At 40.7% G+C, this 14,677-nt stretch overlaps 1 protein-coding gene across 3 annotated transcripts in view; it reads right to left on the reverse strand.

Annotated features, from left to right (window-relative positions):
- Positions 1 to 13,566, reverse strand: part of kmt2bb (lysine (K)-specific methyltransferase 2Bb) — a 29,773-nt gene extending 16,207 nt beyond the window's left edge. The window contains exons 1-16 of one of the 3 annotated variants that reach the window (XM_067601849.1): positions 13,175 to 13,566; positions 11,577 to 11,655; positions 7,848 to 11,399; positions 7,559 to 7,731; positions 7,247 to 7,366; positions 6,780 to 6,966; positions 5,097 to 5,328; positions 4,951 to 5,018; positions 4,601 to 4,858; positions 4,134 to 4,240; positions 1,949 to 2,074; positions 1,212 to 1,325; positions 839 to 985; positions 656 to 748; positions 428 to 545; positions 183 to 296 (exon numbers count right to left, since the gene is read on the reverse strand). In XM_067601849.1, the coding sequence (XP_067457950.1) occupies positions 183 to 296; positions 428 to 545; positions 656 to 748; positions 839 to 985; positions 1,212 to 1,325; positions 1,949 to 2,074; positions 4,134 to 4,240; positions 4,601 to 4,858; positions 4,951 to 5,018; positions 5,097 to 5,328; positions 6,780 to 6,966; positions 7,247 to 7,366; positions 7,559 to 7,731; positions 7,848 to 11,399; positions 11,577 to 11,655; positions 13,175 to 13,480 (5,794 nt within the window). In that variant the 5' untranslated portion in view covers positions 13,481 to 13,566. Of the gene's footprint in view, positions 1 to 182; positions 297 to 427; positions 546 to 655; positions 749 to 838; positions 986 to 1,211; positions 1,326 to 1,948; positions 2,075 to 4,133; positions 4,241 to 4,600; positions 4,859 to 4,950; positions 5,019 to 5,096; positions 5,329 to 6,779; positions 6,967 to 7,246; positions 7,367 to 7,558; positions 7,732 to 7,847; positions 11,400 to 11,576; positions 11,656 to 13,150 lie in introns of all 3 variants that reach the window. The other 2 variants (XM_067601848.1, XM_067601847.1) reach the window with 2 other exon arrangements.
- Positions 13,567 to 14,677: the final 1,111 nt, after the last annotated feature.

Consider the following 14,677-nt stretch of genomic DNA (forward strand, 5'->3'; position numbering starts at 1 on the left):
CACAGCACACATGCTCAGCAAATAATATGGAATAATCCCTTTTTATACTTCACTATATTATTTTCACAATATTCTGTTATTCTGATGTCCTTTGTTTTATTTGATCTTAACTTGTAATAAACCTAAAACTGACCTGACATTGCTATCCCTAGAGCCATGCCACTAGCATAGCTAAAACTTACCTGTTAGATCCTCACACTTAGCATGTACCCAGTGGTTACAGGTGCCACACTGCATCATCTGACTGTCATAGTCATTGTCCTCATAGCACTTGAAGCAGATTGGACAGTAGTTGCCTTATAAGAGAAAAAGCCATTCAGTGAATATTATCCCTAACACAGATCAGTAATGTTGGTAAACAATGCTGGAGCTTACAGATTACCAAATGATAAACAAATGTACTGTCAAGGTTAAGTTCTCTCCTCACCTTGTTCATAGAGTTTTGAACAGTCTGGACAGAGTCCTTTGTCGTGGTTCCACTCAGTGTCCCAACTCTTCCCTGGTGTGACTCCACAACTTTTACACCTGATGCATGTCATACAAACCTGCACAGAAACCATTATATCAGTACCAGCCATCAATGTATTACAAACTCAGCATGCTTATAGTAAACATGTATGATTGTGTTTTTTTAAGAAGCATGCTGCAAACCTACCCAAGCTTTCCTCTTCTTGTTATGTTTTGGATAATTAGGTCCCAGACAGGAACCGTGATAACAGTTCTGGCATCGTTCACATTCCAACAAAGGCTGAGGGAGAAAAATGTAATACTTGCTATCTGGATTACATTTACAATGATTAGTAGAATATAGCAAAACAAAAAATGTAACAGTCTGTACCTTTGAGTACTTGTTTTTCCTGCCACACACATGGCAAAATTTGCATCGACGACAGCACCAGTTTTCCTTGTTCTCCTCAGAGGGGCGCTCCGCTGGTTCAAGGCAAAACTGGTGGAAGGGCTCACAGCATACTTGGCAATACAGCATCTGCAAAAAGAAATTCACAAACACAAAAATGACTTTTTAGGTTCAAAATGGTCCAGAAATGATATAAACCTTCCAATATGATGAGATAATTTTGTCAGTGTCTGGTATTATATGTATAACTACAACACAACTATCAGAACCTTATCAGCCACTAGTTTACAAATCTAAGTTGATGGGAAAGGCAGATATATCAATTTACACAGGGCAAAAAGCATGAAGCAGTTACCTCATGTTGGCCTTTACTGGCACAAAGGAAGCAGACATAGGGTGGCATGAGTGGCGCAGAGGTCAATATACTTAAACCACCCATATTCCAGACATTCTCCAGAGTGCAGTCCTCCTGAAAACCAAGATAACACGTGCATCACAATAACGTCTGAGGAAAGACCTGCTTAAACTAGTTATTATCATAATACTGTCGGGTGACCAATATACATAACAAAAATAAGATACACATACTGTATATTTTTTACTTCATATTGCACAGTTATAACAGTGGGGTAACTATTTAGGTTTTCACAGGAGTGGTAAGATCAACTTAAAGATTTTTTACACATTTTTGTTCTCAGGTTAAAATGTGATTTGGAAGGGATCAGATGAAACGCACTTCTCATGTGCCACTAAATTAGATGCACAGTATATTCATTCTGGAATTAAACATTAAACACTGACCTCTAGTGGACAAATATAATTATGTTATGTGAACTAGTGAGTTGCAATGGCTTCAACTTAATACATGTGACTTGTAGCAATCTGAGATTAATACACATTCTGTGGAATAAATAATATTTAAAGAAAACAAATATATAAAAGATGTTAAAAAGTTTAACCTCAATCACACAGCTGTGTTTATTTTTAGAATGGAGGCAGGAATTCTCTGCCTGGTTGCATCCACTGAACAACATCATATATGAAGTGTGTTCATTCTACAGTATATGTAATGTACTGTAACAAGTGACCTACCTTGAAATCAACCCTGATTTTGTGAGTAGGTTTAGAAGGCTCAACGTCTCTCTGCTCAAATCCATGGGCAAGGGCAGCCAGGACACTGGGAGGAGTCTGTTCCAAAGGACCTTGAGATGAGAGACCCTGAGAGACAACCATAACTTGAGTGAGGACAGTGATGGACATCCTCAAAGTGCTGCTTAACTTTCAACTACACATTCTCATGGGCATCATGGATACCCTGTGTATCAGGCCTTCCTCAGAAATTAACATGTCTGTGAGATGCAATTAAGAACAAGAATGGTGGGACCAGTAAGTTAGGATGTGAAGGTAGGTCAGGAGTAGACTGTTGTTGCAGCTGCTGCTTTGTCTACTGTGATCTAATTAACAACAGCTAATTCCTCAAATGTCACCATATTAAGTTATGTTTACATCGTGCAAAATTGGCAGATCTCAAAAAAGATATTCCGGTGTGGGCCAGAGATCATTACGCCTTCATCTACTGCCAAGTGCATATACTTTTTAATCCTCCAAGTAAACATACAGTTTGCAGTCAAATATGTGAACATTGCCACTCGCTACTTGTCTACATGTACATGTGGGTAAAATGCATATCACAAGCCTTAAAACTGCAATACTAGGTGATGTATCATGTGATCAGGCTGTATTGTGCTTTCATTGTATCCCCCACAGTAACAATTAACAATATTCTCTCATTCACTTTGTGATATTGAGCAACGGTGAGCTACGACATACTTATAAAACTGGGGTTACATTCAGGTAATTTCTTTTATGCCTTGTCTCATTACTAAATAGGTGATTACTGCAGTGCAATCGTTGGGTTTATGTTCATTCACATCATTGTGATAGTGGATTACGATCAGATAGTTTGCAGTGGATACTGCTTTACTAGATGAGTTACTTACAAGAAGAATAATGCTGAGTCTTCAGGGTTTTCCCTGGATTTTTTTGAGACAAAGGTGGTAAAGGTTTGAGAACGTGTGTGGTGCAACGTACACAGATTGTGCGTGCACCTTTATGTGGTGCGCCTAGTCAAAAAAATCATGATTTGACAGTCAAAAGTTTCCATGGGGATTTAAATTTTATACCAAGATGGAACAAGAAGATGAAAAATAAAGGTTGTGACAAATGAAGCTGTTGATTTCATAAGCCTGGGACAATATGCTTATCTCCCGACTTGACACTATCACAGTACTTGGGTGCCGATTCGATTCAGTATTGATTCTCAATTCAAAACCGATTCTCGATTGAATGAATAGAAAAGGGGGCACTATTTTCAATCTCTTGCTCCAGTATACTGTGTGCCAAACCATTGACTGGTGTCCTTAGTCCACTGAAATACAATATGAAACGTAACTTGTAGATAAGCTAAATGGTCCACAGCCTTTTTATTTTAAAAAATGAACTACATTTATTCATATATGAATTTATTTGAAAGCATCTTACAGTCTCCTGCCTCTGTGAGAATAACAAAATGAGGGGGAGGCGGAGTGCTCCGCTGTGTTTTTATTAGCTCAGAGGACAGCCATCGCTGTTTGGTTGAAGTTGTTTAATGCTGCAGTGTGTGTTGATCAGCCAGTCACGTTTGTTACTGCTGGAGTTTGTTGCTATGCTCCACTAACGTTAGTCTCTGAGTGACAGCGTAGAAAATTCACAATATACTTCACGTTCGTCTCGCACAGGTAATTATTTAGTCATTAAATCAAAAGATGTTTGCCACCACTGCGCTGTTGACTGAGTGCTGCACTGCCCTCACAGTTTTTTCATTCCATCGACATCACATGCTGGTATTTTCAACAAAGGCGGTGACCTGTATTACAAAGGCAGCCCGCCTTTGAGTTAGATACGCGGGGAAAACCCTGGTCTTTCCTCAACTTCCTTAATTTTGTCTTCACTATCCATCGTCACCATAGCCCTCATGTGTAGCTACATTTTATAGAAGGCACAGTTTGGTTGGGTGGGGACTGCATAGGGCTCAGCAAAAAACCACAGTGGTTGTCCTGCAAAAAGTTGAACCGGATCAACTATTGCTGGAACGCAACCGAACGTCACACTGCTTTGGCCAATCACGTAAGCTGGCAATCAGACCGAAGACTGATGTTTGTTGTATGACAGTGCAATCAAACATAAATGCAAGTTGTGTAGTCCAACCTTAGCACTGATCAAACTCCGAATTACCCACCTTTTCAGGCTTACGACGAGCAGGTGGTACACGGTGTGAGCTGGACTTTCGATGCCTGACCTCCTCATCTGAAATGTCTCCTAGGAATCCATCCAGTGACACAAAGTCTTTGAAGGACAGGAAAAAAAACAGGGCTTATTATTAAGAGGGACACCACAAGGCTTGGTACTCTTACTCGCAAAAGAAAAAGACTATGGTAAAAGTTTAAGGTAATATGTGTATAAACATAGCTCTAAATCATGTGTGAGCAGACACTTAACTGTGATGTTAAAAATAAAAATACTTAACTAGCTTAACCAGAAGATTGTTGACATAATTACATTAAGTGTGCAGCACAAAAAACTGCACACGTACCACATATGAGATTTGTCAAAAGCAAAGCAGCTCCACTGGTGACTCCTCTTGTCTAAGCCAGGCTGATCACGAATGAAGCACAAATCTAGTCTTGTTTCTGAGTGTTAATATACCTTGACTGAAACGAGGTCCATGTCCCCTTCTCCTGGCTGGTGAGGCTGAGCTTGAGATAGCTTTGTCATCGAGATCGGAGTCGTAGTCCACCAGGTCAAAGTAGACACGAGGTTTCACGATGCGCTTCGGCTGCTTCCTTACTGACGGACTGTTGCCATCACCCTGGGGACCAGATGGTGAGTCTGCAGCACCTTCGTTCCCTTCATCATTGCTTGAATGTCCCCCGCTGAGAGAGGATCGCCGTCGCTTAGAAGGACCTTTAAAGAAAGAATAGACAAGTCTCTGTCACACTGAATGTTACAGAGGTATTACAGGAACATGAAGCTTGCACGCTCGAGTGAGAAATTACCTTTGGGTGCTGTTCTTCCACTTAGTCGCCGAGCTTTCCTCTCTTCAATCTGATCACATCTCTTATACCTTGTGGAAAAATACAGAATCCTTTTATACTGTGTTGTGCTCCACTATAACAAAAAAATTAAATATGCGTCAACTTACACACAACACTGGCGTTTAGTATTGGGACCACCAAACTTGGGTTTGTCAAGGCAGTTCATGCACTTGCCACAGTCCTCCTCGTGGTTGCAGCCTTTGCAAACTCCACACCTCCGAGAGCGGTACCCAAATGGCCCGAGTCCTTTTCGTTTCACAAAATTCGTTGGCTTCTTGACCTTGGCCACCTTTGGATCCGACAGCCCAGGACTATCCGATTCTGAGGGAGAGCCAATATCTGTAATAACACACATTCAAGAAGAAAGGGAAACTAACACCAGCCACATGTTGCTTAGTTTTAACCAAGCGGGTAGCTCCCAGTCTGAAAAGTGAAGCCAATGTGGAAGTGCCTTAAACCTGCATTCTTAAAAATGGCCAGCAGGGGGCGACTCCACTGGCTGCAAAAAGAAGTCTGATTGTATAGAAGTCTAGGAGAAAATGACCCCACTTCTCACTTTCCTAATGAGTGTATGGTCTCAATCGTTTCAATTCTTCTTCAATACAGTATGATGTTCACTTTGTAAATTATGGTCCTATTTAGAGTAAAATAAATGATAAAACAGCGTATTCTTTATGGGCATGGCTACCTTGTGAGTGACAAGTTGCTACCATGGCGACAACATTGACAATGTAACGTAACCATGGCGTAACCCCAGATGCACAGAGTATAGGCGTAGGTACTGTGATTTCGCAGTGTGTTATCAGTTCATGAAAGTTAATTGTAACATTTTGGTCACCTAAAAAAAAGTCTTCGTTTGGTTGTACTAAAAGACCCTCGAAATATTAGGCTGTTCCCTTTTTCCAGTGAGTACATTTAGTTTAAATGTTTTTAGGTCTGTTTTTCCCCAGTGGAAATTAGCATTAGCTTTAGCATTAACACAGTTAACCGTAGACTGTAAAGGCACTGTGCTAACCAAGCTAGCACCTAGCGCTAGGGTTAGCTCCACCCTCTCATCCAAATATGGTCAGTTCTGGCTCCAAAAATCAAAGATGGCAATGGTCAAATCCAAGATAGTGACAGTAAAATCACTAAACTTGAGGCTTCAAAACGGCAGTCCACAAACTAATGGGTGACATCATGGTGAGTACAGCGATATTTTCTTTTACAGTCTATGGTTTTCACTCCTGTGTGTTTCAGATAAATAGTCAATTGATCATAATTTGGTGTCACTAATTTTGGTTTGGAGATTGACTCAACTGTAAACTTGAAAATTTAGTATATCCTGAAGAGCTGAGTCATTGACTGAGAAATTAAGCTGTTAAAAATCAATTTTTGGAATATGGCTAAATTTATGTTGCAGTGAATTTTTTTGTATTTTACAAATAAACTGATCAAATTACAAATTCAGAAACATCAAAATGATGGACTGCTGGGAACACATACCTAAATAGTACAGGTCTAATGATTCATATATTACACTGATGCATTAAGCATTAATCCAATTAAATCCATTTGTGTTCTAATATGAAAGATCAAATCACTCAGGTTTCAGTAAAAACATTATAAATCAATATCACAAAATCTAATTGAAACTACTTCATCCTCTGCCGGGATTGAGAGGCTGGAGCTTGTACTGTCACTATTACTACTGCTGCCATCAATTTATCATATTGAAGTCACAAGAAATTTTATGGGAATACTTCAAGAGAGCAAGATCCAGATACGACTGTCAATCAGTTCACACCTACCTTTTGTGATGGCGGAAGGGGAAATGCCACTTCTTTCATGCAGCGGTAAGGCGCTAAGCCTGGGAATGTCATCTGGTATCAAGGCTCGAGGCTGCCCAAGCACCACAGATGCAGCACGGCAAACATGCTTGATGCGTGGACCTCCTGCTCTACGGAACTCCTGACACGGAGGGGAGATGAGCTGTGGCTGGAAGAAAAAACATAACAAAACAAACATTAAACTTTGAAAGTGATATTAAGAGGCTAGAATTGCTAGGGGCCTCGATTTCATATAGCCACTGGTCATAAATTAAATATCAGCACATTTCTGTACAGTACACTGACAAAAGTAAATTCTCTTTTGACAACTTTTGACTATAGCGGAAGGTTAAATACAAAATCACTCAACACATCAAACACAGACAGACAGAATCAAGATTTTTAGTAGGATCGATTCCTGCTCCAGGCCTATTGATTTGGACACTTACTTGTCCTTGAGGTGGCTCTGTCTTGACTGCAACATCAGAATCAAGCTGCACCCTCTGTTTCCTCCTTTGTCTCTTGGAGGTCAAATCTCTCGACCTGGCGCCAGCTGGGCCAGATAACAGCTAGAGGGTTGATGGGCAAAAACAAGGCATCAATATGAGCTTCAGAAAACTAGAAAAAGCATTATTCAAAACACTTGTGTTTTTTGAGGTTTTCCTCATTTATGGCAGTTCATATTACATAGAACCTATCTAATAATAAACAATTTAAGTCTATAAGGACTGAAAATGTGCTGGAGGTGAACATGACCTTACCCCAGATGACTTAAGCTGTTTCTGCTGGTCAATTTTAATGAGCTGGACCTTGGCTTTCCTGAGGAGATTGAACATTCTTTTATTTGCACCAGTGAGGCGGGCTCTTTGTGAAGCTCCCTTCTCCACAGATCCAGGATAATCACCTTCACCTGCGCCTGAATTCTGCAGCTCTCCTGTGGAAATGAGGTAATAAATGCCAGTTTCTGGTCCATTATAGTAGTAAGTATTTTCTTCAAGTAAATGCTGTTTGTTAAACATGAACTTGTTGCTTTTGAATTATTTTGCTTACCTGAGTGACGTTGGGCAGTGTCTTTCCCAGCTAAATCCTCCTCTTTACCCTGATGAAATACATGGGACTTGGAGTTCATAGTCCTTACGCACACAGAAACTTTCCTGACAACTCCAGGACTGTCAAGATCTTCTATCTTGAGCTTGGATTTGTCCTTATCTGCGTTTGTGTTGCGTTGCCTCAGGCTAATGCTCATGGCCTCATCATCAAGCCCTTCAGCTAAATCAACGGGAGGCTGAGGAGGTTTACTAACGCTTTCCATCTCTGTTGCGTTTTTGCTTTTGGGAAGTCCTGTGTGCAGCTTCTTTAGCCTTTGATAAATCTTGAGGTGAGCTGTTTGTTTATTAAACTTAGGGGACATTTTCTTTTTCTGAGCATCCAGGAGGTCAATAGATAGTTCTGCAGGCTTATCAACTGGTGGTGATAAAAAGAGATCCTCACATTTGCTCTCTGGAGTTTTGTCCAGTGTATACATTTCCTCACTAGACTCTTCAGGCACATGCCATTTGAAACTAGAGTTCTTCAGAAGAGGCCGCTTTTTCTCAATTTTGCCACTTTTTGTCTCAGAAAATAGGCTGTCAGCTATATCAGTGCTGTCATCTAGGTCCTGAGCTGAGAACAGATCAACATCCAACTGAGCTTCACTCAATATGTCCTCCTCATCAACTGGCAAGATAGGGGATATTGCTCTGCCATTCCCATCATCTCGTCTCTTTCCCGGACGTATTTGCAAGCCCAGTTGAAAACCCTTCTTTGGGGAGTTTCTTCGAGGCAGTACCGACATTCCAGCATCATCCATAAATCTTTGTGGGGTCTTGATCACTCGTGAGGATCTGGCACTTACAACAGGCATAATGAAGTGCTTGATGTTCTTTACAAACTTTGATTTACCAGGCTGAGCATCTACCACATCTGCTCGTGCCCCATCGACTAACGTGTCGGTTTCCTCCTGCTTCAAACTGTCTTTGTCGATCCCTATTTCTATCAGCTTAGAAATTATTTTAGATTGTGGGTTTGGTCTTTTAGACCCAATAAATGGAAGGCTAGATGGTCTCTTCTTGTACTTTTTATGTACTCCAATAAGTTTAGAGCTCAGGGCTGGTGTGGTAGCTGCCAACTGGGTGGAAATGTCATCATCTCCCTCAACAATTTTCCGACTTTCAGATAATTTAAGTGGAGCAAACTTCCCATCTCTGCTCCTGTGCCTGTGTTTCTGGCGCTGCCCAATCAAATTTTTACGCCTCTTTTTTACCTTTTTGAGGGATTTCTTTTGTAGGCACAATGTTTTTGGATCACTCACTTGACTTTCCGATGCCAAAGATTGTTGACTATCTATCAACTGAATGTCTGTTTCCTCTTTTACGGGTGGTTGTATCTGCTCTTCTTCAACTGATACAGTGTCCTGTTTTGCCTCAGGCTGGGTGCAATCTTTTGTTTCTGACTGACTTGCCTCTGTTACTAAAGGCAAACTATCTTCCTTTAGCACAGACTCCGTGTTAGTCGCTTCAACTGTAGCCAACTCTACGCTGACAGCAGTTTCAGGAGAAACAACAGCCTTCTTCCTTTGAACAGACCTCTTCTTTACCAATTTACTATTTCTACATCTTCTAGGTTTAGAAGGCACAGGCAATGGTTTGGCCTCTTCAATTTGCGGTTCTACCTCATTCTCGATCTTCTGTGGAGAAACTTCACCTGGCACCTGTGAGGGATCGTCAGCGATCTGTGAAGAATCCTTATCAGGCGCTTCAGAGGAGTTTACACTGGTTACCTCTGAGGAGTCTACAGCCAAAACCTGACAGGAATTTTCAGGAAGAACATGTGAGCTGGAGTCTTCTGTTAAAACCTGAGAAGAATCTTCAGTGTGCACCTGCGGGGTATCCTCATCCTGCGGACTCATTCTCAACTTCCGTTTCTGAGTCGTCACAGCTTTACGACCGTCAGACTTTTTTTGCGGTGAATCAAGGCTTGATGTTCTCCTTCTCAGTCTCCTGGTTGGCAAGTCTTCAGCATCCGGACATGATGATTTATCCTCTTTAATTTCACTTAGGTCTTTCGGAACATCATCCTCTTTCTTTTCAGGCACAGGACTAACTTGCTGAATTAAAAAGGATGGCTTTGAGCTTTTATGATTACCAGGAGAGGATACCTTTTTGATCTGAAGAGGTGGGACAACTTTCCCGCAATCCATTTTAGTGATTTCTTGCGGAGGCGTTTCACTTATGTCTTCCACTTCAATGTCCACCTGTAAAGTAGACTTTTCCTCAAATGACATGTCAGCCTTGTTTTGGGAACCCTTTTCATTATTGTCTGTGTTATTACTCTCTTGTGGGGTAGGGTTATCCAGTTTTGATATTTTATCCATCGCCTTCAAGCTCATGTTGACACTGGTGTCACAAAAAGTGGACTGATCCGTTTCGCTCACGGTTGTCTCTGTTACTTTGACAGTGTTTTCAGCACCCTGTGTCTGAATGCCTCCCTTTACCAATGTTAAAGTCCAGACAAATTTTCTCCGTTTTTTCTTTCGCGTTGAATTCTTCCCACTTGACTGTGCATCATATTTTGGGTTTCTGATCTTTTTCAACTTTAAACTTGGGACCCTCAGTTCATCCTTTATCAAAGGCAAAGTGTCACTGGGTTGTACTGCTAAATTATCCGTCTCTGTGGAGGATGGACTGTGGTTTTCTGGCACTGTAGCATCCTTATTTAGCCTCTTGCTTTGCCTTCGTCCATCACTTCTCATCGATGGTTTGGCCTCAACTGTTTTAGAAACTTTTGACTTGGACTCTGCAACAATGGCATCACTTTTACTTAGACTTTCCGGTTCAGCTGCACTGTCCGAGACTCTTTTCGTGAGTGGGTTGGTGACTCTGTTGCTCCTACGAATCAGTTGTTGATTACCTTCAGACCCTTGCTCTGTCACAATTTCCTTATGCTTTAATTGCTTTGCATTTGTTTTTGGCTCTACAGTTGCGCTTTCCTTTACAGTGTCAAGTTGATCGGCTGATTTTCTCTCTTTTGGTTTTTGGTCATCAGCCACAACTTTGGCACTAGTCTGGCAAACAGACTCTGTTGTCTTTGAAGCAGATCTTCCACGCCGTCTTGCAGGTAAAGTCCCCCCTCCTTTATCTTCTGTGCCATGTTTATCATCATGTGGTTCAGTTTTTAATTTGACATGAGCACTTGAAATCTGGTCACCCTGAATGTCCTTGGCTTTAGGCTGATCCTGAATTCCTTTTATCTTCAACTTCTTCATGGATTTTTTATGAGGCTCCTTTACGGTTTTCATTTTCTTTTTGGCCACCAACTTTATAGTAATCCTCGGTGCTGCTGATGACGCTCCGCTTTTAGTGGACTGTCGATCCATAGTGTTTTTTCCTTTCGAGCCTTTCCTGCAATCCTTTGCAGGCTCCGCTTCAGGAGATAAGGTGTGTATCTCCTCCATGGATTTTACATCCTTTACAGGATCGGGTGGACTAATAGCTGCCTCCACTGCTGGCGTATTAAGCGGTAGCTTCTCGCTTTGTCGTTTAGATTTTGTGTTGACAGCATCACCTACAAAACAAAAAAATAAAACATTACAAAACCTAAAACACCTTCAGTGAATACAAAACTGTGATATAAAAGAACCCTCTTTTATATTGCATTTCATTTTCAGTTCAAACTTCAACTTGTGTTCATCATTAATTACACTGTTCATGTTGTGTGGTGCAGCAATATATTTTTCTTTACCTTTGGAAGGGTTTTGTCGAGACCATATACGTCCTTTGGAGCCTTTTCTTTCAGCTTCAAATCCTGTGAAGTCATCTCCCTAAAAGTAAGAACAGATAATTAACACCTGAAGCAACAGCACCCTGCTGACGGTTACTAAACTATCAACAAATGTTTAGCAAATAGCATTCAGACTGTGGCATAAATGTCCACTGTGCAGTGTCCAATTGGTCAAAGCCACCAGATGTTGTAAACAATCAAGAAAGAAGTGGAACAAAATACATTTAAATGTTCATCATGAAGAATGGATTAATGACCGGCATAATGGTGATTTACACAATACACTAAACAAAACTATATACGTTTATCTTTCATATTGGACTAAAGGCTATGTCTAATAATAAAACAATTATTATTTTCATAAGACTTTAAATCAATAATTTCAATGACAGACAATGGACAATTGTTTTCATCCGTTTCACATTCAACCAAAATCTTTTCATTAATCTCATCTGAGTTGTAAGACATAACCCTTGACTAGGCACCACATTAGTTACAAACAACTGCATTCATTTAGCTGTTTGGGAAAACTTTCTTTAACTTCTGATCATGCAGTTACATGTTATCTAGATTACGCTTTGAATGACGGACACCTGCGCAGCCTCCAAAAAAACTGCAGGGAACGGTGGGTCTGTAATTACGATTCCCTCCAAGTAACTTTACTGTACATCTAACTGAAGCTTGCAGTTGTGACCTCAGCGCCAACAAGCAGCTCCGCTCTCATGAATAACGATTAGACGCTAACGACTACATGTGTGTTCGTAGAGAGCTTTCAATTCTAACAACAAGGGTGCAACTGGCTTTGGCACACTTCTGCACCACCATTTAAACATGTCGTGTTTGGTGACATTGGCTAGCAATTAGCCGTACCCTTCTCTTGAAGGCATTTACACACATGCTACTTAGCCATAATTAAAACTTAGTTAACTGAGTGTTCATATCGCAGTTACGTTTGGCAAGACACGTAGTATCCCTAGCATGCAGGAGTTGTGTTTTCTATCTCTTTTAAACAAGCTTAGCATCTGGACAGCGTATGAAAACAGATCAGTTAGCAGTAGCCGCTGTGCAGGATACAGAGGCGCTAGCCTTCCCGTTCTTTGTGTTCGCTACTATTAGCTCGCTGCTACTCTGGCCCGATAACGAGCGGGCCATACATGAAATAATAGCGATGCCTGTTTACAAACTGGCGTACTCACTCACGGGCTTTTCAAATATATTCTATTCATGGTATCGCCTTTTATATCATTAACCCTCGTGATAGCAGTTAAGGGAAACAGTGCTAATGTAACTTAAACTGCTCTGTTGCCTTGTTGAAGTGGTAGTTTGTGTTGCGACTCAATAAATGTCATGGAAAGCTGCACTGTGCTAACATTAGTTAGCATGTAATGTTAGCTTACCAAGGTAACGTTAGCCTAGCAAAAGGGATGTTGACATTTCTCCATGGCACTAACCAGTCACACTGCTGTAGATAGCACTCATTCTTAACACATTTAACGATCACACAAAATGTGAGAAGATGAAATAAAGATACTAACTCCTGGGTCGGTTTGGGGCCTCACCTCTTCACTCCCACTAGAGCTGTATCCAGCCTGGCCAAGGATCTTGTGGCTCGCCTCTATCCCAAGTAAGCGCAAGTGAGACTGGTCTTCGTTTAACGATAGAGCCAGGTTTGTGGGCCTTGGCCCTCCGTTAGTCACATCATCAGCTTCTAAACCAGATCGTCCGAGTTGCCATCGCTTCTCAGAGCGCAAACGACTGCGAGAAGACCAAGGCCGACCGGGGAAACGACCTCTGGCCGTAGCGGTTCCACCTTGGCCTCCTCCGGCAGCCGCGGTTGCTGATCCGCATCCCGCTGCCGCCATCATTGCTTCAACAACAACACACACAGCGACGGCTAGTAGCTCGAGGAGAGACAAGAGGGAAGGCGCGAGATGGGAGGGGGGAGCCGCAATGCTGCAAGGGAAAGTGAGTTTTTTTTCCTCTGTATGACTCTTAACGGGAGACGAAAGTGGGTCGACCTCTGGTGGTGATTGTAGCCTATTCAATCTCATTTAATGTCACCTCGAATCAAACCGTATTGATTGCATTAACTTTTAACCCACTGATGACAATTTCATTCACTTTATTTACTTATACACTTATGAACAGTTAACTCAGGCACTGTGCAATAACTCTGTAACACTATAATACCCACTGCACCTACATATTATACATATTTACTTAGTTTAAAATACAAAACATGCAATATATTTCACTCATTATTGTATATTTGAACAGGCTGTATATACTGTACATAAACACATACTATATTCAAAAGAAACGTCATTTTTTTTTATCATTTAATATTTTCTCAGCACTCCTTGCACTCTTCACTTCTTTGCACCATTTGTATCCTGTTTACAGTCCAGAAACGGTTTCACCTATATATAGTCATCCCTTGTGTATATTTCTGAAGATTGTTGTGTTGTTATTCTGTGTAAGCACACTGGGAGCCATTAAACCAGAGACAAATTCTTTGTATGTGTAAACACATTTGGCCAATAAAGATAATTTTGATTCCTTCAATGATCATTTCTATTCATGTTATTTGCTGTTTAGGTGTATCCTACATATTAAAATTCCAAGACTGCCTTGTATGCTGTTTAAAAATGTTCAGCCAAATTTTATATCCAACATGTTCGTTAAATATTCATTGAATAAATAAGATGTTGCAAGACTTTCCAGGCATGTTCTCCTAATACACAATAAACAGGCAATGGGCAATTAAAGAGGAAAACTGGAATTAGAAAAGACTGTTGAAAACATTGATCATTAATATTAATAATAACATTGGTATTATGTAAGTTTTTGTAGTTTAACCAGCTTTAAGGTAATTTTTTCATTCCTTCATGGGAGGATTTATTGCAGAGCTGACAAGAATGCATATAAGTCATAATTGGGAATAGGAGAGTTTTAATATTCTTGACTTACGTAAACAGATCAATTCAGTTGATCAGAGAGGGTCTTTATCTTATCTTATCTTTATCTTTATCTTATCTTATATTAAGTCTTTATCACCAATC

The sequence above is a fragment of the Thunnus thynnus genome, chromosome 10 (genome assembly GCF_963924715.1).
Source record: "Thunnus thynnus chromosome 10, fThuThy2.1, whole genome shotgun sequence".
NCBI lineage: Eukaryota > Metazoa > Chordata > Actinopteri > Scombriformes > Scombridae > Thunnus > Thunnus thynnus.